This window comes from Ammospiza nelsoni, chromosome 8, assembly GCF_027579445.1.
Source record: "Ammospiza nelsoni isolate bAmmNel1 chromosome 8, bAmmNel1.pri, whole genome shotgun sequence".
NCBI lineage: Eukaryota > Metazoa > Chordata > Aves > Passeriformes > Passerellidae > Ammospiza > Ammospiza nelsoni.
In genome coordinates, this window is record NC_080640.1 from 13,537,925 (window position 1) to 13,561,764 (window position 23,840).

The window sequence follows — 23,840 nt, forward strand, 5'->3', positions numbered from 1 at the left end:
AGTAAATGAAAGTTTAACATCTGCGTGATGCAGAGTTCAAAAGGCAAATGAACTCGTGGGGGAAGAGGATTATGAGCAGCTAAGAGATGTAGTTTAGGGTACACAGCAGAGTAAGTACAGCATTTTACTAAGCCATGAAAAAGGACAGCTTCAGAGATCAATTAAACGAGTGGCTGAAAGAAGCTGAGGTACCCTCATTTTAAGTATCCTTCTTTAAGAACTCTCTCAGAGTCTCCTCTAGTCACTTATGAGACATGCAGTGTGTGACCTGTTATTCAAAGCACACCAACCAGCATAACTTTGCAGACTTGCTGAAAACCCAGAATGAACACAATGCCCTCCCATCCCCATTACCCTGCAGAGCACTGTTAGGGATCCCCAAAGCAATGAAGCTCCAACAACACACATAGATGTCAAGACACTTCCATGGCTGAAAAAGTTATGTAAAGGACTAAGCACAGTTTTCCCCAGCACAGTATGAAGAGATGATCCAATATTCTTGGTACCCTTTTAATATCTTTGCCCCTACTCAATCTCTCTTACAGGAATCATTCTGTTTGCAGATCTAGAAACATCCAGAATAGCACCACTACACTAAGAACAAGGAAGCCTCCTCCTCCAGCTCTGCACATCTACAGGATGATCTCTGTAGTGACACAAGGAAACTATGGACAAATCAAAACAGAATACCTATGGGAAAATGCCTGAAACCAGAGGAGCTGTGCTCTGAGAGAACAAGTCTCTAACATTTAGCCTGAGTGTACAGGCACTGTTCTCTAGAGTAGCAGCCCAGCAGTGCAGGACTACAGCAGGCACAGCAAAAACCCAGTGGTGGGTCAGAAGCATATGGGATACTTTGTAAGAAGCTTCACACAGAGGAAGATATCACTGAAAAGATGAAAAGTTTCAGACCATTAACAACTGAAGTTCAGTAAGAATACCACCCTGACTACTCTAGAGAGTCTAAGTCCTGGCAAACTTCCAGGTCAGGAAACTACAGCTTCTGCAAAGGAATTCTGAATGGCTAGAGATGGAGGAGCCTTCCTTGCTCCCACCCCACTGCACAGAACTGCTTTGAGCTCTGTGTGTCCATAGTAGAGACAGCTGCCATTTCTTAGCAGCAATGGGCCAAAATACTTAGGTGGTTGGAGCCTGATTCTCCAGCAGTTACACAGCAGTAGAACTACCTGTCCTTATGGAGGAGATCTCAGTTTACATCAGCACAATTGAGAAGGGAAAATCAGAAGGTCATGTTAAATGTTCAGGAAGAAGTGGAGGTTATAGGCCATGTTCAGCCTCACTGGGGAACAAATGTATCCAAGCTCTGGCTACAAGGATGGGGACTGCAAGGGAGGAAAAGCTTTAGACATAAGTGCATAAGGAGTGCATATGGGTGAAATATGGGCTCTTGCAAATAAAACAGAAACCACAGAGCTCCCCAAAGCAGACTTTCCTAGAAACCAGATATTATCTTTTTGATACTCATGCTCATTAGACAGCAAGTAATAAAACCTATTAGTGAAAAATTCATCTCCCCTGCCCCTTGCCCTGGCCAACCCCCACCACATGCCCTCCTGCTCTGATCCTCTCTCTCTTCTAGGATGGCTGCGATTTGTTCTGAGAATCGACAGGTTTATAGGTTAGCCGACACCTTCTCTCTGTGGAATTTTAATTAACTTCTCCCATCGTCAATATGTTAAGGAGCAGGGTTCCCATTATACGAGGTCAGCAGCGTGTTTCAGGCCCTGCTATATCAGCCGTCAAATTGAAGAATTAATGACGTGGCTAATTGGCTCTAATTCTCCACACCCCCCTCCCTAAAATATGGAGGGGTAAGGGGAGGGTGCAGTAGGCTGGGCTAGTGGGAGAGGCTGGTACAGTCCACGGTCTCATAAAAAATGAGAGTGCACAATTTAAGCCCACTTGTTCATGGGTTAGCTGTTCCACCACCTCAAATTTATCACCCTGCAGGGAGGAAAGGGGGGGTGGGGAGACTGAGGGTAAATATTGTGACAGAGAGTGTGCACAAGCACGCACACCGGGGAGAGGAACACCGTCCTGACAAGAGGCCACGGCAGTAGGTCATCACTTAGGAGTAGGAAGCAGAATGCCACTGGCCTCTAACCAGCCACAGTGCCTGAGCCTGAGCCTGTCAGCCAGAAAAGGGAACCTTGCAGCACAGAAGACAGCAAAGGGCTTCTCTCTCACATCCTGCAGCAGCATTAATGCATGTGGCACCTCTTCAAAAACACTAATTGTCTCAAACACTCAGAGCAAAGGAACAAGGCAACAGCAAAATCACAGCAAACCTGGAGTGCCATTTCTCTGATAAAGCCATTAGTTCTGTTCCACTGAGTTTCTGCTGCCTGCAAAACAAGCTTGGAAATCTAACAAGGACAGCAGTTGTGGACAGTATTTTGGTTTTGCACAAGCCTAAAATTCAGCAGTTGTGGACATCACATGAGCAGCAATAGCAGCTCTTCTTCCCCTCTTCTCTGAGGTATGCTGAGGAAGAACCTCTCCTGCATGCAGGCCAGTTTAACAGGGAACCAAAGAGACAGATCACTGCTGGTTGGTGCAAGATTTTAACAGTGAGAGTTTCTCAGATTTTCACTTCCTCAATAACAGGAGCACTTCAAAGAACACCTTGGAAGACACTGGTGTATGTATTGCCCTTGCCTCCCACACTGAAGCTGTACTTGTAGCATTCTGTGCACTAGAAGCACAGAGCTACAGGCAACATAGGCTGGAAAACCACATCCCTGAACTCTACTTCATCTTTGCCAGTTCAACATGTTCAAAAAAACCTGAGTTCTAACCACTGCACGCAGCTCTCAAGCAGGGAACTTTTTGCTCAGTATCTCTTCTGCCAGAGAATGAGAATACAAGTTGGCATCTTTTCAGCACAGAAAATCTCAAGAGGATCCAGCTCACTGTTTCTAATTAGCAAGTCAGCGTTCCTTCCTCAAGAAATAATGAACAGATCCCACCTGTGGCACTAAGAGGAACCCAGGGCCACCTTCATGGCCTCTTTACAAGGGGATTATTCTGCTGGTATAGGAAATAAGGACCACATGCTCTCCCCTGAGCTCCTGCTGCAGGCACAAGCACCTGATCAGCCTCCACACAAATCAAGTTCCTGAACCGTCACATTGGTGCCTCACAAAGATTTGTGGACACACAGCCTATGCAACTCCTTCACTTCTCTCTGATGAAAATTGAAATTACCTTAATAATGGGCTGATAGCAATGGACCACACTCGATCCTCTGTGTGCACTGTATGTAGACATTGACCAACTCTGCCCGCAGTCAGGGACCAAACCTAAAAGAGAGATGCATGTTATGCCACATCACCCAAAACTGCAGAAGGTAGGATGCATCCTGCCAATGTTGTGCTGGAAGAGCTGCCCAAACTGTCATGCTTATCCTCCCACAGACCCTCTCCCTCAATTACTTATTTTGGGAAGCAGAGCCTTCAATTGCTGGCAGAATCAAGCACTTGAAGTCAGCTTATAAGTATGACCTTCTACCCATTGGTAACAGAGAGCACCCCCATCACCACTTGCTCTCAAAGGGCAGCACTCAACACAAACTCCTCATCTTCTGTAGTTAAATAAATGACAACTAGGATTTGTTTAAATCTGTTCTCTTGAACAGTGTGGGAAGACTTATTAATGGAAATTTTTCAGGGATGCTACTATTAACTATAAAGTTAATCATTCACCAGTCTGTAAAATAATCTTCTTTTATAAGACCCCCTCCTTTAGACTAAATTTTTCAAGTGTACCCCAAGCTGCTTTCAAACTGGCTGCCCTTGCTCACTGACAGTATGAGAGAATTCCTTCCCTCCCCCAACAGTGCAAACACACACATCTCCTTCCACCAGTTCACCCCTTTGTTTCTGGGTCCTAATAAAGGCCCCAAAATTCTTGCTGGGGCCTCTGCTAGTGGCCCTCATTTTCTCCACCTTGCCATCATTCTTGGCCCACAGGACTCAAGCCCCCCAGTTGTCTGTAACCAACCCCCAGTGTTTTGCTTCAGGACTTCAAAGCACAGAGTGCCCTATTTGTTTGTTTGTTGATAATGCCCAGGATTGCAGGCTATTCTTGTCAGTGGGGAATTTAGCACCTAGTGTCAGCAAAAGCAGCAGAAAAGCTTAACTCCTTTAAGGCACCCCTATCTCCTACAGGTTAAAAATATTGCTCAGAGCACACTATCTGCTGCCTATCACACAGGAATGTACATTAACAGCTCTTCAGGGCTTAGTCCTAATCAACACTCAGCAGAGCCCTCAATAGCTTAGACACTTAGAGCCCCTTTAAAAGGTTGGTAGGGATTCCCTTCCACCCTCCAAGACTCTCATTCACGCAAACAAGACAGCCTACAAAAGGATGATAAAAAATAAGAGGAGAACATCCCCAGAGTATATGCTGCAGGGAGCACTGTGTGGGCAAGATCTCACACTAGCTCTAAGAAAAACAGCTTGAAATTCCCCTCTGGGCTTCAGGAATTTGTTCTCAAGGTCGAGGATGTCTGTCCTCCAGCTGTCAGAGAAGCAGCAAGAAGGCACTCTCCCAGAAAAGAGGATCCACAGACCAGAGAGGAGCAGCACTGCTGAAGTGTGAGACAAAGCAGCATCAAGGTCTTGCTCCCAGGAGGCAAACAGCAATCCCAAAATTGCCTCTTGCATTGGAACATTGCTTCCTTTATTTGGAAGTGATTTTACTCAGGAGTACATCTGTACAGAGGGACCAACAAAAATAAATGGGGCCATGCTGCTTCACACACTTCCTACAAAACCTTGAAAGAGACATTTAAGCCTTTCCTTGCTTCAGCTTCCCCTCTTATAAAACAGCAATTAGCTGGTTTTCCTCTTATTTCATGAATGCTCTATGATATAAACCAGGGACCAAGAGTGTCTATCAGCCTACCCAGAGCAAAAACCAACATATTCAACACACAGCAACCACTTCCAACAATGAAACAAGTGGTTGTGAAGATACTACAGGTACTGCATCATGCTAGCAGGATAAGGGTGAAACGTGTGTAGAGCTTCCTAAAGTGATCAAACAGAGCTGATTACAGCTCAGATGAACAACTCTCCAGGTCCACACAAGAACAAAGCATTGCCAACCAGATCCAGATGGACAAAAATCAACAAGGTCCTGCCCCAAAAAGAAATAGCCAAAAATTACGTGACAGGACCCAGTGATGCCAGCTGGAAGAGAAAAATGGGAGCAAAGAATTCTCATAGTCTGACTTCATTCCTGTCTTTTTCCATTCCATTCCATTCTTCATTCCATTTTTTTTCTCCAAGAACCATTGGAGAAAAAAAAAAAAAAAAAAAAAAACCAAGAAAACTCCCACACAGATAACTAAACCAAAAAATTAGTAAATAACCATAGATTTGGAAATAGACCATCCTACCCTTTACAGAGATTGAATATATAACAGAGAGTATGTTAAACTACATTGCAATGTTAAACAAGGATGGGTTTGAAATCCATACAGCAAATTTCACATTAAGTGGCAAGCATCTCCACTACAGTGTAGATGGATGTACAGGGAAAGCAGCAAAACATCAGCTACTACCTTCTGCAATTCCAAGTTTAAGCCAGCAGCTAATGCTGTAAATTACTGCCAAATCTCTTTCTAACAAGCCTGGCAGAGCAAGCATCTTTTCAGAGACATGAGTCAAGACAGTCAGCATTCCTCCTGCAAGGAGTACAGGGCTCACAACAGTTCTGCTGACACTTAAATATTCATGGCACAAGACCTCTGAAGTGACCTCTACAGCAGCACCTGCTGAAACTCTCCCTGCTCACCTTCGCCGTTCGGTCCCGGGAGCCGCTGACAATGAGGCCGCCTTGGAAGTCCACACAGTTCACCTCCTGCTCATGTGCAGAGAACTTGACACTGTAGGAGCCATGGAGCTTGTGAAGGACAATACTTCCATCCCTGAAAAGCAAACCCACAGGCAGGGAGTTTGTACCTCTTGGACATGCACCTTCCACTAATGCTTTGGAGTGCTACAAAGAGTCCAGAACTGGTCTCTGATGGACTGAAATTCATGCAGCATTATTAACCCTCCACTCTTCACACATCACCTGTTCTCTTGCAATTCCACATCTGGCCAGTTAAAGCCTGATCTGATGCACATGAAAATTTTCCTGGCTATCTTTCCACCCTTCACTTAGTGTTAAGCTGCAGAAACTCTAGCAAAGCAGCCATTCCTCCTCCTACTGCTTGGAGCTTGCCAGAATCCTGTCTGTATGCTGAGTGGCTGGAGTAAGGGAATAAATGAGAGGACATTCTCACCCATGTCCAAGCCTCAGCTTTTCATTCATTTCAGAGCAGCCATGCAGGGTGCTGTGCTTTGAATTAACAACCCAGACATTTAGACCTTTTCCAACCAACACAGTTACTGGAATTTTAAATGCAAGCCTTCATTTTCACCTGAATTTTGGTCTATAGTTCACAGTGGAAAGGCCCACAGCACCCAGGACAGACGGCCATGCTAGTCTCTCCCAATTCTGTGCTTAACTGTTGTGTATATTTTTAAAGTTTTAGCCATTAATGAAAGTCCTATCACTTGCTGTAAGTGTAAAAGTCCAGTCATATGCAAAATGAACTGGAGAAGTGTGTGTGTGCTGGAAGGCCTGGCAGTTTCTCCCCTCTCCACAATTATATCAGTGGGTCTAATAAACACACACTTGTCTCTAGAAAACTTCCTGCACTACTGCAGTCCCAGCTAACCAGCAGTACTGATTATTAGAACAGTCCAGCTACCCTGGCTCTAACAGGGAAAGAAATGAAATATGCACAGCAGTCAGGTTTGCCTGATCAGTCATTCCCGATTCAACAATCCTCTGGACATCCACACAAGTTTGCAGAGCAAAGGACACCTTTTAAGGTCAACAGTATGAGACTCAGCTTCTTCACTGCTGCAGGAGAAGCTTTTTCAAGCCAGAACCAAAATTATAAGAAAGGAAGCAACAGCAGCTGACCACAGCCAAGCATAAGGATGCTGTGTAGCAAAACTGGCTCCTCTGCTCTGGGCTGGAGTTACACAGAATCTTTCCAACTTCAGCAACAAAACTCTCGGGCTCCTTCATCACCCAACTTACCCCCCTCCACTGACAATGTGGGAGTTGACAAGAACAAAGCGACACACGTCCTCCTGGTGGCCAGAGAAGATGGCTTGAGGGTGACGCTGCAAACCTGTCCCCTCTGCACAGAGCTGGTAGGCCTGGATGTTCTCCGCTTGAGACAGGTAAAGATATTCGCCATCCAGCTCCATCCAGGGCATCAAACTGCAAACAGATAGCGGGTTGGGAGCATGCAGGAGCAGGGAGAAGAAAACAAAACAAAACAACCTCACACAGAAAAAGAAAACAAAATTCCATATGCAAACATATCAACAAAAACAAACGTCTGCTCAAGAAAAGTCAAGTTGGAGTAGCAGGTGACATGCAAAAGCAGGGCTTAATATAGCAGCACAGCTACAAGTGAAGCTTCTCCAGCAACATAAAAAGCAGAGTACATTGCTGGCATTTTTCTAACCCAGAGCTGAGGAAAAGGAAGTATGGAATCTACAAAAGAGAAGATGGCCAAAAGTCTAGTGAACATAGATAGGAAATACTTAAGGGCCCCCGAACCTGCACATGAGCTCTGTACTTTTTAAGCAACTAGACAGGTGCTGGTGAGCTATGCTGAGCATTTCTAAGATGTAAGACTGTTGGTGCAAACAGCCACTCTTGATCCTGAACACTATTTGCTGGTGCCCAGCAGAGAACACAAAGCTGCCACTGTTCCTCACACCTCTAAGCAGGGGCGCATGTCACCAGAATACCACAGATCTTCCTACAGACAGAAAGTCACCTGCCTCCTGCACTCTGAGGCTACCCAAGAACTTTAGGCTCATGATACAGAGGATGTATTGTTCTACATTCACACTTCTTCCCCTGCTGAGCCATAAGCTATAGAGCAAGCTCTTGGTTTCTCTTGCCCATCTTTTAGAAAAGCCCATACGCCCTTTGTGCCCACTGCTTTATGTGGGACAGTGGCAGGTTTGTATGGAATGGACAAGGTCCAAGCCATGAGCAGTGGAGCCAAAAAAACTATTACAAAGTATTCTGAAGATTGATGTTACATATGGAAAATATGCTTTACTTTCTGGGAGATGAGGAAGAAGACAAGACACTCATGCAATATCTGAATCAAGTCTGACATCTCAAGAAGTTTATTTATTCTTGAAACAAAACCAAAATATAGAAGAAAATAGGCTACAATACACAGGCAGTGAGAGCTTTTCTCTAGATTTTGCTTTTTTGTAGCCAACAGAGAATCAGCAAATAAAATTTCTGGATATAGTGAGGCAGATACAAAGACATGGTACTCATGTCCTATGGGGCATGGACATGTGAAATTGTCTCTGCTCTGCAGTCATTGCCAGGTGCACCAATGCCACAGAAACACTGAGCAAATCCAGAGCCCTTCTACAGAGCAGCCTTTCAGTTCTCAAACTATTCAGGAACAAATGGCTTTGAGAGCAGAGGGACTTCTCATAAAAACCTGTCTCCCTCTTTTTTTTAGATCATTTATCCTCAGAGGTCATAGTTTTCTGTGTCATCAGAGTCATTACACACAGCCGTACCTTGTAGCATCACAATGAACAACTAGATACAAGCAAGAGGACAAGATTGCTCATTAGACAGAAGGTTCCAGCTTGCCTGTATTCATCTCCAGTAACAGGCCTTTAATCACATGGACAAAGCAGTTGAGTTTATAATATTCATCTGGGACTTGATCATATACATGGAAAAAGTAAAAGGCATCTTTAGAGCAGGAGCTCTGGGTTCAGGCAGGCTTTGATTTCCCCTTCCTTCCTCCACTCCTACGCAGTCCTCTAAAAGCAAGTGAATATCCAGCTTACCTAGACTACAGCCAGTTTCTGCAGTTCTCCTTTTGCAGAAGTTTAGCTTTTTACCTTTTTCTACAGCTTTTTCATAAGGAGAAGTAAAAAATCTGAAGTAGAATAAATGAAAATTAGGAGATGTCATTTGGATGGTGGCCTCATTAAATCAGTCCTTGCCTTTTCACTTGGGAAGCTGGTTTAGTAATGATCTCTAATATCCACAGAGCCTGTCTTCACAGATGGTTGCAAGCACTTCAAAGGCAGGTATACAACCTGCACCAAAACCCACTCTGCTCATTACAGCTGTTCCCAGGACTCTAGGCAAGAAGTGACACATTATCCACCACTTCAATCTACACAGCACAAAAAGGCATGAAAGCTCAGTAGAAGGTCCCTGTTCTTCAGCAGCTAACAAACCACAGTCTTTCTCATTTTTCCTTCAGTGTGATGATGTGAAGGCTGAAAACTTCGATGTGCAGCTCAGACAAGAGACCTATCTTATGCTTTGCTTTTAAAGCCAAGTACACCTTTGCAAACAAGAATTTAACAACAAGCTTCTATCATTAATGTCAAATATACATTTTTTTAAAGTGAAGGAGAGAAGCATGAGAATGAAGGAGCAAAAGGCAGATGAATGGCAATTAGCATTTTAGATTTGTACATCCAAATCAGGATCTAGGATAAACCACAGGAGACAAACAAAAGCATTTTGAGAGAAGTGAAGCTCAGATGTGGACCTAAGTCCACATCTGGGATCAAGGTGGGCTCATTGTGAGAGCAGGACAAAAGATTGCTCATGGTATACAGTAGACATGAATGCAACATTTTGTAGTAAAGGTTGCTAAATGTGACTAAAACTGTACAGATCAGAACAAAGACAAATTCAAATTGCTAAGAAAAACTCTGGACACTCAAGCATGAATCCCTAGGGCAAGACAGCAACTCAGGTTACCCCACACCCAGCTAGCCAGGAACACCCAAAATAAGCCAGCAACAATCACTTGTAAGACCCCATGGAGCACAAAGAGCAGGAAACATTTCAGGGCACAGGCACAAACCCAAAGCCCCACAGCAGCTGTAACATAACAAAGAGAAGAGGAAGGAGCCACTTGCTTGCATTTCCATTTCAGGACTGTCTCCCTCCGGCAGCGTCCGTGCCTCCAGTTCTGAGATACCTTCACCCTTTCCTTCACTGGAATGCCAGGAGCTCTGCAGACAGAGGAGGAGAGACAAGATTAGCAACCAGGACTAATGCCTTCTGGATAATAAATGCATTCAAGATGGCCACAGGTAAGCTCTCACCCTGGTTCCACAATGGTGAACTGACATACACTGATGGTGCAGTGCCACACTACAGTGAGGACATTTGTGAGAGCTGACAAGAAAGGAACACTGACAACAGTGAGGCATTACCAGCAAAGAAAGCCACCTCTGATGATCACAAACCTGAAATATGATCAAGACTTGACCAAGTATACTGAATGCAGCACAGGTTCAGACAAAATGTAATCCAAACGAGATGACACAAAGAAATCTCCAGAAGAACCAGAGATATAGAATATCACCCTTTTAATAGAGATTGACAAGAGCCATTTAAGACAAGGACAACATCACACAAGAACAGATGGAGGAAACACTGGTCAGAAGAACACTGAAACAAGAAGCCAAAGAGTGTCTATCCAGAAGGACTAGTAAAGAAACTGTTCCAGAGTCTCACCTCTCTGACAATCCCATAACCAGATACAATAATCAGAAATAAAGACGTGTCTAAGCAAAAGACAAAATACATTCATGTGTATCAACAATCCAATGTACACACACCCTAAGAAAAACTATCCTTTGCAGCAGCTCACCAAAGGATAGAGAATTCCAGCATATCACTGGAAAATTCTCTCTTTACAGTCAGACAAAGCTACTAAAAGAGAAACTCTTGCTGGGCTACAAATCAAAGTTATTGGAATGAGCTGAGACAAACCAAGATCAATACTCTTCAAGATGTGACAAAAAGTAGGTACCACAGAGACCTGGGACCAAGGTCTCCTTAGAGTCTACATGAATATACCCAGCTCAAGCAGCTGTTCAACACCTGTTTTGTTTTCATGATCCAGAGATGATTAAAGACATGGGGAATGGCAACTTTAGCTCCCATCTTTCTCATATCATAAATTGAATTATTCAAAACCCTTACTGGAGCTGCTTAGATAGAAAAAATCAGAACACTACAAACAAGAAGAAACTCTAGAAATTATCCTTTGTAACTAGGGGTTACACTTACTAGGCTACAAGAGTTTATCCCGCATTCATGTGTTTCTCAACAGCCAGCACAGTGAGATTCATAGGGAGAAGGGAAGATCCTTGAGAGATGGGAACTGGTGCCTCATCAGAATCAGTTTCTTCCTCCCATCCCTACAGCCCCTCCAATCCCCTTCCCAAAAGTAGCATTTTTGGGTACTCTGTCATTTTTAAAACAAAGATTAGCTCCCAGTAAATAAACATCTCCTGCGTTAATGGGTGTAGGAATCTCTAACCTGGCCCTGGGGTCTGGCCAGATTCTTATTTTCCCAGCCTTCCTTCCATAGCCTCAGGCTCCTTTTTTTCTGCTCACCCTTCCCTCCTCTTTTCTATGCTTTCCGGCACTTAGTCACCATTATAATTTGACTGCATTCCTGGGCATGTGACCCATTTTAAACAAAAACAGAAACCACACACAGAAAAGCTTTTCATCCTCTAGAAAGCTTTGCAACTTTACGTTTATGATCAGTAGAGCCACACCAATTAAAACTGAATTTAGAAAGCTACAGGCTCTTTATTTTTCATAGCCATTTAAAAACAAACAAACAAAACCAAAATAGAGTTAGACTAGGCTGCAAGAAGAGGAATTCCTCATTTCAAGGGAGCACTTGCAAGAGCTCATGAGGCCAGATAGTGTCTGAGATGAGGAATGCACAGTACCAAAAAGTCAGGTCAGACCCACTCTCATCATTGCTTATTACTCTCCCAGACAGAGTCCAGGCTCTCCGCCTACATGCAATTCCATTCCTTACTCCAAAACACTTCTCCTCCCTACACTCAACCCTCAGTTAAGTTCTCCCCACATACAGATTTCAAGTCACCAGCATGCACAGTGATGGAAAACACACCCGTGCCACATCCTCCTCCCAACACATGCTGGCCCAACCAGACATTCTGAGCTAAATGCATAAACCCTACTAAGACTAGATGTAATTTCCAAGGCTCTGAAAAAGGTGACTCCAAGGTCAAAAAAGCAGCTTCCATCTTGGCTGCTTCCTCCTCCAAACGGACCTGCTGGTCTCTTTTCTAGCAGGCCTTGACCCTCCTACTGCTGAATATGGAAGTTCTGAAGAGTCACGTGTTGGCTCAGCCCAGAGCCCCAGTTCACTATTGCAGTTACTTTTGAAACAGACACCTCATTCTTTCCCACATATCAACAGTTCCTGTCTGGAGGGGATGAGGGTTGGGTGGGGAGACTATATGGGGGAGGTCTGATGGGATTTGGGAGGGGGTGGTCATGGTGGTGTTTTGCTTTTTTTGTTTTATTCTTAATAGATATATATTCATCCAGCCTTCCTCCACCATAAAGCAACTCTGGATCCAGCTAATTTAAACATGTCTTAAAAGTATCTTGCTTTTATATCCCAGACATTTTATTTATTCAAAATAGATGCAAGAAAAGGGACAGATGACACGGAGAAAAGATTATGTATAAATTGGACTGATATATCCCTCCCCTTTGTGAATTATGGGGCAGCAAATGCTGAAGGGCAGTGTTGGTCAGAGACATTCAATCCCTCACACCAGAAGTTAAATCAAGCCCAGCTATGGAATCAACTGCTGAGATACAATTTGATCACTTGATTTGCTTTCTCAACAGCATCCCCCCAGAGCAATTCCCCGAATGCATCAAAAAATGTGATGAGTATCACTGCAATGCCTGAGAACAATTCTCAAATCTTAGAAAGTTAAAAATGTCATCACCATATAAACTTAACAATTTGATAAAAAATTCCTTTTCTCCCCTACAAGAGCCTATTTTGTTTCAATCATGATCAACACACTTTCTACACTTGCAAACTTTTAACAATTTTTCTACGATGACCAAGGCAATCAAAAGACATCACACACCTGCACCGAGTGGTTGACTTAACTAGGTACCTCTTACTTCAGCAACTGTGTTGAACATCCAAAGATTCAGGAGACTAAACCTCCATATGAAGCCAAATGCTGCATAAAATGCTATGGAGGGAACACCATCCACTGGCCAATGAATACCGTGATCTTTCTTAGTATACAATTCCGAAAAATACTAAGGCACAGGCTTAAAATTCAGGACATGCTTAACTACTCTGTGAAATCAAGACCTTAGCTTTTGTGTTCCCAGAGAAGGCACCCAACAGTGAACTTCAAGACTGCTGAAGGCTGACTCACTGAGGAAGGACTGCTATTTTTAGTAGGACCTACACAGGCCTTCATCAGAAAGCAACTGAGGTACAGTCCAGCATCCTAGAAGGACTTTATCAATATTTGATAAAGTTACATTACTCAGGACATACAAGGCTGTCTTTGTTATTATTTAATTACCACCAAAAAGCACTCTATCAGGATCCCAAATCATAGTGCAATACATGACCTGAGCCAATGCATGTTTCCAATTGCATGCACTCCTGATGGAGGCTCCCTTTTCAAAGACTTGGTTATACTAAGAGAGAGAAGGTGAACACTTCTTACAGCCTGAGAGGGAGCTCCAGGACAAAAATCATCCCAAGCAACCCATTATAAAGGATTTTTCATTTTCCCCTTCCTACCTCTCCCCACTCTACAAAAAAAAGCTAAAAGTATTTTGCTCAAATTATGAATTTCCTCTCTTTCTTGGCAGAGTTACCAAAAGAAATGTAATATTCCTTCTGGAGCCCACTTCCCAGCTGCTGAAGTAAGAGACTGGAACTGTCCCCACACAGCACCACTGACCCAGGTGACCTCAGGTACCAAGGCAGGTGCTGGCCTGGGCCCCAAAAGAAAGCAGTGAAGGAATCACCTCCTAAAACTTCACCTCCAACATATCTTGCCTTCAATGATCCCCTCCCCATCCAAAGTCCTTTTCCACCAGAAATGGTATTTCTGCAACAGCAAGAGCTTCTGTGCTGTGCTGCATCCCAGGGAGATTTCTGCTGGCTGTCTACAATTTCAGCATGTACCAAAACAGTGGTGCCTGCAACAACATAGGCCATGTTACAGAAGATAACAGAAGATAACACCAACATGTCATGCTGTGTATTTTCCCAGCTGCATGGGGCACCCTAACCCACCAAAGTCCTTCATGTTTTGTTACATCTTAAGTACTGAAGAGCTCATCTGGAAATGCAAGTCTGCAGAGACCTGCTGGGACTGAATTTCTTGTGTGGACAAAATCTGCTGTCTGCATAAAAGCTGTCACCAGCCTGCCTGAGGCCTGACTGGAAGGGTCATAGAGAGAACAAACAGGTCACAGTGGCTAAGCCCCACTATCAACCTTGGCCCTGTGGCAAGGCTGGCTAACACAATGACCAACTGCACTTATTTGTGTAGTCAGGACACACCTGTTGAGTGGCAGGGTCTTGGTGCAGCTACAAGTCACGGGCCACCAACAGCCAGCCGAGAGGGAAAAGCTATTTATGTCAGGAGCCCCTGTTACTGTCCTCAACAAGTCGGCTGGCTTTCTAAATGTCTCTTCCAGGACAAAAATTCCAACTGAATTCTTTTAGCACATGACCCTTACTTAGCTTACTGCCATGTTCAGCCTGTCCCCTGTGCTCCCCTCTCCCTATGGGACCTGGGTTCGAATAACTCCAAGATGGAAAAGAGCTCTGCTGACTGTTCCTCGCTGTTCCTTGCTTCCTCTGCTGTGTCTGTGCCATCTCAGATGTTACCAGGCTGCCAACTGCTCCACCAAGCAGCTCTTGTGAAAAAGTCACCTCATGAAGAAGGCAGAGGCTGTCATAATACCCAGAGGTGCAAACAAATTTCTGTGCACACAGCAAGGACACACACTTTCACAAAGGCTTCCCAAAAAATCACCACCACCAAGACTGAGCCAGGCCACTCTGCCACCAGATGCCCTCTCCCTTACAAGTGACTGCAATGGGATGTTGGCTAGAAACTCCTGTCAAGATTTGGACTCTCTCTGAGAGTTTCATAGGCTTTTTGGAGACAAAATCTGGGCTTCTTCTAAAATGCACTGCCCTGGAAAGATTATGAGAAAACCTGAAGCTGCTGAAGAAGTGAGAAATGTATTCTGATTTGAGAGAGTAGATTGTCAGGGAAGTACTTGGATAGAATGAAATAACCCATACCTAGTCCAACAGGGGTAACAGCAACAAACAAAGCACACATATTTTAAGCCCTCTACTACATAAAATTCTTCTTTCTCTTTGTACTAGCAAAGATCTTAAGGAAGGGTATGCAGGCCTCAAAGAACTCTTACAAACAACTTCACATTCCCAGAAAAAGCAGTAGTTTCAAGCTTGTGGAGCTGTCCTGGCAGATCTGTCCTGCTCAGCACTAACAGTTTAAGGCAGAGTAAGAATAAATGTAACAACAGGTTTATGAAAACCACCGACTTTTCCAGCACAAAGCAAGAGCTGCATTCCCTCATCCAAGACTTTTTTGTTACTGCAATATCCTCCCCAGAGTATTCCCCTCTGCATCATCTGCACCAGTTCATTGCCTTCTTCATTTCTGTCTTAAAAGTAATGAAAACTTTGTTTTTAAAACAAGTTTAAAAGATGAAGGAAACTGAAGCAGCTTTACAAGCATTCACACTCCCTCCCCCTCCAGTGGTGAAGGCTGAGGTCTCCTATGATGGCTGCAGTTTGCATTTGGATTTGACTTGCACTGATTGGCCATTTCCTGCTCCTGCAGGTACATACATTTTTCCAAAACCTGGAGAAAAGACAGCTTTTATTAACTCACCAAAATGCTTACACAAGCTCTTAAATACTAATAGATGATAAATCTGTCCATTAATGAATCTGCTTCTCTGAACTGGAGAATACACCATGATCCTAGTGGGCAAGGCAGAACAGGAGACAGGCAGAGAGAAAACGTGCAGTGGAACACTTCTATATTTTGATGTCTATTAATACATCACAAAGAGCAAATTGTCAAACTATTTAGGTTCCAACTTTTAACCTGCCCTCTAAAATTCCTTTGTAACAAAGAGGAAATAAGTTTAGCCCAGCTGCAACTTTACTCCTTTCTTCCATGCCTTAAATAAAGAATCACCTTACAATGAGCTCTTTGCCTCTCCAATTTCTGCAGTCCAAGGTGGTCCAGCAAGCAGGCCCTGGATAAAGGCTTAAAGCACCCTCTGCTATTTCTGGCTCTGACACTGACCTGCTGCACAGAGGGCAGCTTGGTTGACATCTCCCTGCCTCTCCTTCCCCTCCAGCCCCTGTTTACCCTGGCTATTTAGGCAGCAAGCTCATCAGGGCAGACTGCTCTTGCTGGGCCTGTACAACAGCTGGCAAAACAGACACAGACTACAGGACACAACTGTAATATCACTGTATCACCAAAACCCCCAAAGGCTTTGTGTTATTACTCAGCTACAGTTTAGCTGCAGAAAGTGTTGTGAAACCTTAACTTTTCTGTGATAGTTTCACCTCACATCATGAAGGCGTGGCTCAACTTTTACTTCAGCTGCTCCTGTGACTGAGTAAAGCAAAAATCTTAGCATAAGGACTCTCCTTTTACCATCCTCATGACGAGGTCTTGTAGCAGTACAAGTCTATACATAAAATTAACTTATTTATACAGAAAAAGTGACAACCTGATCTGGAGAGACTCACAGTTCAGATCCCAAGAAGCACATCATGTAAAGCCACTCTGCACTTCCATAATAGTGACACAATATTCTATTGGATATTTGGTTACCACTGATTCAATGCAGAAATTGCACATTTTTAACACTGAGAATGTGCTTCAAGAACTCTTCCAGCTCAGCCCCTACCATCCCTAACACAGAGGGACCCAGGTGGATGTGAACCTTGTGGTTTCCCTCTGCCAAAGGAAGGAAGTGTACAGATGCATCCCTCAAAGCAAACTTCTTTCTTCTCCTACAAGTGCACAATTGAATCCATGCCGTAAACACTTAACTTGGCTTACATCTGTGGCTCCCATTTGGCTGAATCTACCAGAAAGTGAAAACATTAGAGATTGTCAATATTGTGAATATGCCTTTCAGCATAACAGCTAGTGTCTGGGCTTAACTCCACATCTTCCTTTGACATCATTACCAACTTCATTCAATATCGTTTAAGCACAAGCATGTGTCCAGAGATAACCACAGCTGGCAATTTTTAAAAGTATGCAGCCAGGATGACAATTTAAAAAATTAAGAATTAAGTAATTTTGTTTTTACACATACTACTATTTTTCTTTTCCATGCTGCTAACAGCTAGGAGTTCGCAACCAGCTTCTTATCAATCTTACCTCTTCCCTATTTTGGCAGAAAGAAGTTTTATAAGCAAGCTGACTGTTCAAAAAGTTTTTTCACTTACAAGATAAAGCTTGTTACTTCTGATCCTTGTTGTGGCAATTATCTGAAGATACACCCAACAGAAAAAGCATTTTAAAGAAAGAGTGTCATTTTCAAGTTAATCACCTTTTTAAAAATGGGAAAGTGGAGGCAGGAGTTAAGTTTCACAACTATCTCCTTTAGGCTCAAATTTATTGCTATTTACACAGCATTAACAGATGGCTTATCAAAAGCCACTTAACAGCAGAAATGATCAAACTATTCTGAGATGGATTTTTGTCTTAAACTGTAAATACTCCCTAGACTAGTTTTTAACTTATGCCAGCCTCCCAGGGACCATCAGTTTAAGATCTAATGTGAGAACCATGCATGTTATTTCATTAAATATATTAACCATAAACGGTTCCAGCCTTTGCTTTCTCAACTGCACACAGTATTGCACAAAAACCACTCAAAAGAAAAAACTAGTGTTCACCTCATGCAACATTAGCCAGAACATGCAATAGAAGCTTCATCTCCTGAGTGAGTCAAAGCCAAGTTTGACAAAATCAAGAGTTATTCCATATCACTAAGCAAGCACAGTTATCAAGAAGGTCCAGCTATCCAACATCTTCATCACTGTTCTATTTTCACAGTAATATTTTAGCTTGAATACCTACTCAGCTCAAATTTAACCTTCAACGAGCAATATGCCAGGTTCCTACTTCAAATTGCTATTAAGGATGGTGTGCCCAGAAGCTTACCTAAACTCCCTCCCCAACTCATACTGATTATTCAAATAAAGCACAGTATCTCTCTGCAAACCTTACTCCCTCAGTTGCACGAGCAGCAATCTGGGAGATGGCTCTTGGTCTTGGAGACATGCACAAGGAGCAAGTGCTACAGAAGAGACCTAGCTAGTTAAAACCCTTGAGCTGCCACAGAGACTGTTAAATTCTTCTTCAGCCAAGTACAAATTTTACAGCTGTACAACTCAACACATGCAGCCATACTGGTTCTTCTAGAGATGTTCAGATATCCAGACCTCCTGGTTCTGCACCATGTCCTTGCTTTGTATCTGTTGCCAAACTCTGTATCCTACTGGAGTAAAGCTCCTGCAACTGCCCCCAGACGCTGGATCTCCACCCAGTGAAAATAAGCGTTTGTTTTTCAGGTATCCTCCATAGGATTTGGTACACTATTTCAAGGAACTGGAGATACTGAGACTTCTGTGAAGTTAAAAGTAATTAAAGGAATCATCCTCCAGATATATCTCAAGGTTTCTTCACAACCACTTGTAATGTAACTTAGTGTGTTACCTATGATTGAACTCCCCAGGACCAAGGAAGTGCTGACCAATGCTAAAAGCAGCTCTCAGTACTGGAGTTGTTTGAGGAAAACTTGAAAATAGGACACAGCACAAAAGTACATCCTAGAATTACTAAAAAAAAAAAAAACTGTTCATAGCAAATCTAACAGCACTGAAATCCCTGGGAGTTCAAAACTCAAGCAGCCTTCCCTTCTCTGAAACCCTCTGACCTAGCAAATCTCTTCTGTAGCTGTTTATAGACCTGCATTCCTCTGCAGGGGCAAGTGGTGGTCCTTACACACACTGCACCTGCTCTGCTGTACACCTGATCCCTCCTGCAACTGAAGGAGCCGAGTATCACCTTATTCTTAATGAAAAATACAGAACTTCATTTCCTCAGGAGACAAAACCATATATCACAGTAGACAGGAGTCCAAAGCACAGCCATTCCACAGTGCTTTTTCCTCTTGACTTCCAAGGGAACTGTGCTTAACTTCCAACCTGTGCACACCAAGCAGGCTGAAGTGCTGGCCTGAAAACCCAACATAAGGATTTTCAGCACCAGCAAAGTTCTGCTCCTGCCAGCAGAAGCCATAATTGTTTCTCTAAAGTCTATGCATTGATGAGACAGCAACATCAGACAGCAAAACAAGGGTCAAAACTTGCCATCCCTTCTTTTGAGTCATGTCAGCACAGTGTTTATGGAAACAACACTGAGTCACTGAATGACAAACAATGTCCATGCTGGCAGCTACAGAGAAGCCATAGGAAGAGATTTGTAGATCCTAAAAACACAAACTTCTCTTAGAATCCTTAAATGAGGAAGAAAGGCCCACTTTGTGAAGTTGCCTCCAAGTGGCATTTGGCACACAGCCAAATTTGAGAGAAGAAAGGCAAACTCTGGATCATCACCAACCATCGCCAAGGCCCAAGCCCCGGAGGCACTTCATTTAAGAAGATGACGGTGTCATACACACTGCAAAGCCCAGAGGGCTTGACCTTATTCCTAACCTGTGTTGTGCTGTTGAACTGGGGGGAAAATAAAGACTCCAGGAAAAAAAAACTCAATTCCTACTCACAAAACTTTAAAACTTAGAAGCCATGAAAAGTCCAGGAGTCACTTTGTCTGTGCCAGCCATCACCATTTATACCAGCAAGCTGCTCTGTGAGAACCTAAGACATGTGTTTCACTAAGCCCACTCTCCAGCCTTTCCCCAGGATGCTGTCCCAGGCCTTGCTCCCTTGCAGCTTCTCTGAGGTGTTTTCAAGACCATGGCAGGGATCACTGCTCAGAAGTGGGGAGGGTGTGTGGGCCTACAGGATCCTACAGGCCAGCTGCACACAGCAGCTCCATCCATCTCCTTGTGCTTCAACTTCCCCTAGCCCGAAGCCCCCAAGCCTCAGGGTTTGGAGGGTTCTGGGGACTGAGAAGATCACAAAATCACAGAACTATTAAGGTTGTAAAAGACTTCTGAATATAATCCAGTCCAGCCTCCCTGCCAAGGCAGTGTGACCTAGAGCAGGTTACATGAGTCCAGGTAGGTTTTGAATGTCTCCAGAGGGACATTCCACGCCCTCCTCAGCATAACGTTCTTGCTCCTGCAGAGGTGAAACTTTGTTTTAGTTTATGGACATTGCTATTCATCCTGTTGCTGGCACCTGCCTTTGAGATACTTCTACGCATTGATGAGATCCTTCTCAGTCATCTCCAGACTCCCACAGTCTCTCCCCACAGGGGAGATGTTCCAGACCCCTTATCATTCTTCATGGCCCCCGCTGGACCCTCACCCATAGCTCCCTGTCTTGTATGGAGGAGGCCAGAACTGGACAGAGTTCTCCAGACGTGGAGAGGGCCTCACGCTCCAGCGCTCCCGCTGGGCCTGACAGTGAGATACGCCGCGAAGTCCCCGCCATCGTCGCGGGGACAAGAGGCGCCTCCCCCAACCCCTCCGGGCAGCGCCGGGGCCGGGCCCCGCCACCCTGGTGTACGCCATCGGCCGCTCCCTCCCAGGGAGGCCCTTCCCGTGCCCTCGCCGCCCCTCCTGGCGCAGGGAAAGGGCGGCGCAACCGCGCTCCGGGAATGGCCCCGCGTCCCCCGCCCCTCGCGGCCCAGCGGCGGCCACGCCAGGAGCGCAGCGCGGCCCTGGCAACCGGCTGGGCCGCGGCATCCCCGGCCTTTCCGGGCCGCCGCCGCCGCCGCCCCCCGCCTTCCGCCGGGAAGGCCGCGCTTACAGATCGGTGCCGAGCTGGGTGAAGCCGGAGTTGAGGCAGCCGCGGGCTATGCGCCTCCAGAGGACATCGCGGCTGCTGAGGAAGCGCAGGCGGCGGCAGACCTGGGCCAGGCGGCCCAAGGCCTGCGCGTCCAGGTAGGAGCAGATGAGGAGCAGCAGCTCCTCAGGTAAGGCCCAGAGCGGGGAGGGGGGGGAGGCGGCCCGGGATCCCCCCTCCGCCTGGGGGGATCGGGGGCTCCCCTTCCTCCCCATGGAGCAGCAGCTCCCGCCCCTCCTCCCCGGGAGCCGGAGCTGCTGCTGCCCGGGGGAGGCCCAGCCATGGACGGGGCAGCCGCTCCCCAGTCACATGGGGCAGAAGCCGCTGCCTGTCACTGCCCCCTCCGGGGGAGGAGGCGGCTGCGGGACCGGAGGGGCACGGGCCGCCGAGCCCACCCTCGTTAGCGGATTAATTCATTAACGGGAGCCGCTGGGACTCCCCCTATGCCAATCGCCCTCCCCCACACCCCCTCGCCACGCCACGAACGGCTCACGGGTCTGTATCTTCCGATCTGCGCTTAGCGGCGTCACCTGATCCGAGTATTCATTAATAACGTCAACAATTATGGTGGGGATGGCGATCCCAGGTAACCAGAACATCTGCCTCACCACCTGGAGCAACACCAGCTAGGTGCTGCACTCCTGCAAAGGAAGGTGAACAGCAAGGTGATTTAATGCTCATTAATTATCCTTGACCAGGGTCAGGAGCACCTGTCACCCACGAAGTGACGGCAGGGGTCATCTGATGCTGCACAGCAGTTTTCAACACTCCCAGATTCCTGTGACACATAAAAGAAAGGGTCTTCCCCACATAAGAGCAGGCCTTGCTACAATGGATTTAAGGCTGGCTTTTCACCAGCACCCTTCCTTGCAGTCCATTCCCCCCTCCCTCCAGGGCTCCACAGAGTGGGTGGGGTCTGAAAAGTGCTCATAGTTCACACGTGTGTGTACACATACACAAGCACACCACCTCGAAAGAGCAGTTCATAATAACTGAGTCATTGTTGCCATCCACAGGAGCCTGGAGTACTGACAACGCAGGATTCTGGTCCAAAATGGCAAAGTAGCTCTCCACCGACAGTGGAGCAGGAAAATATGAGTCTAGTGTTGTGTTATTCTTTCTTACAGTACTTTCCACTCTACAGAACCTGAAATGCTGGGGAAATTTCTCCCTCAGAATAAAAAAAAATTGATAAATTATAAGAAGTTCATAATCTGTCTAGAATGCTTTGAACGGGTATCACTTACCACCACAATCAACATCTCATTTTGCAGGGTGGAGTAGGATAATAAATTTTAGCATATAATGAGGTTACCATAGTATACAGGCTGCTTGACAGTACTTGCATCCTATTCCAGAAAGTCATCTTGTCTGTCTAATCTGAAGCTCCCAAATACTCCTATGAGTAAATCAACAGGTCTGGAAGCCTCGTATTTTAGAGGTTCAAAATTGCTGGATAAGGAACTCTCTGGTCCATTTACACTGAGTTTTAATATACCCTGGAAGTCAAGGAAGTTTCAGAAGGCAGCAGATTTTTTTATCAGCATTTTTAAGGAGTGATGTCTGAAGTAATTAAAAATTTCTCAACCTGAGTTTGAGCTCAGGTGAAATAACAGCACATCTAGTACAGGACTTAAGTAGCCAGCTGAAAGGGAGGTAATAAACAAATTTTGCTTAAGATTATGGAAACTTTGTGTGAATGCAGTTTTATGTCAATTTCATATCTTTCTGATGATATGAAACTTGGTTCTTTTTGTAACAGACTACAATATTTTCTGAAACATTAAAATTATTAAAAGCTGAGTGACTTCTCTGTCTGAAATTGTTATTGTAAAGACATACTTAGTATCAAGCAGGTCTGTTTCTAGCAGGATCCCACAGAAACTGCTTGTGCACTCCACACTATTTAATATATTTACTAACATAATATTTACTAATCTGAAAAAAAACTGAAATCCTTCTTAGCAAAGCTTTGTAGGAGGCACAAAGCATGGAACAAGAGGCGAAGGATGCTTATGGCTGCACAGCCCTAAGTTTAGGCATAATCACATCATATGTATTTCAATCAAGCCAAATGTAAAGTCTCACATCTAGGAACAAAGAATGTAGGTCACACTGAAAGGATGTAACTCTATCCTGCAAAGCTGCAATTCCGTAAAGACTTCATTAAGATGAATAATCAGCTGAACGTGAGCTCCTTCTGCTGTGCTGTGACCAAAGGGCTAGTGCTGTCCTGGGAAAAAAAACAAGAGCTCAGAGTTCTTTTACCTCTGGTTTTGACTCTGTTGTGACTGTTTTGGAAATAATTTGTCCAGACAAAACTTCAAGAAGGATGTTTAAAAACTAGAGAGGTTTCAAAGAACAGTAGTAAAAAATGATTACAGGACTGTCAAACATGTTTTGTAGTAAGACCCAAAGAGCTCAATCTATTTTAGCTTTCTAAAGAGAAGGTTAAGGTGTGAGGAGATCATACCTTATGAGCACTGAAACAGGAAGAAAAATCTGGATCTTCCGTTTAACAGACAAAGAGATAAGATCTCTTGATCTTATCAAGAGAAGAGAAGGTAATGGGAAACAAATTTGTGAATGAGGTGTGCTTTTGTAGTGAATAAAATCAACTGCTGAAACAACTTACCAAGATTTATAGTAGATTCACCATTACTGGATTTATTAAAAACAATACCAGTTGGGTTTGGTTTCAGGTTTTTTTCGTTAGAGAGAGAGGCTCGACCACAACTGCTAAAACTTCACCAGGAATTGACCTGGAGAGTCCTAACTCAGGAGATCAGACCAAGACAGGCCAAGGGGACTCTTCTAGCCTTACTCTGCAGAG

The 23,840-nt window shown here is 44.6% G+C and overlaps 1 protein-coding gene across 2 annotated transcripts in view; it reads right to left on the reverse strand.

Moving 5' to 3' along the window:
- The window catches only part of FBXW4 (F-box and WD repeat domain containing 4), a 59,580-nt gene extending 38,183 nt beyond the window's left edge, over positions 1-21,397 (reverse strand). The window contains exons 1-5 of one of the 2 annotated variants that reach the window (XM_059476832.1): positions 20,972-21,397; positions 10,032-10,127; positions 7,129-7,314; positions 5,827-5,959; positions 3,229-3,323 (exon numbers count right to left, since the gene is read on the reverse strand). In XM_059476832.1, coding sequence (XP_059332815.1) covers positions 3,229-3,323; positions 5,827-5,959; positions 7,129-7,314; positions 10,032-10,127; positions 20,972-21,222 — 761 coding nt within the window. In that variant the 5' untranslated portion in view covers positions 21,223-21,397. The remainder of the gene's footprint in view (positions 1-3,228; positions 3,324-5,826; positions 5,960-7,128; positions 7,315-10,031; positions 10,128-20,971) is intronic. The other variant, XM_059476831.1, reaches the window with a different exon arrangement.
- Between the last annotated feature and the right edge of the window lie 2,443 nt (positions 21,398-23,840).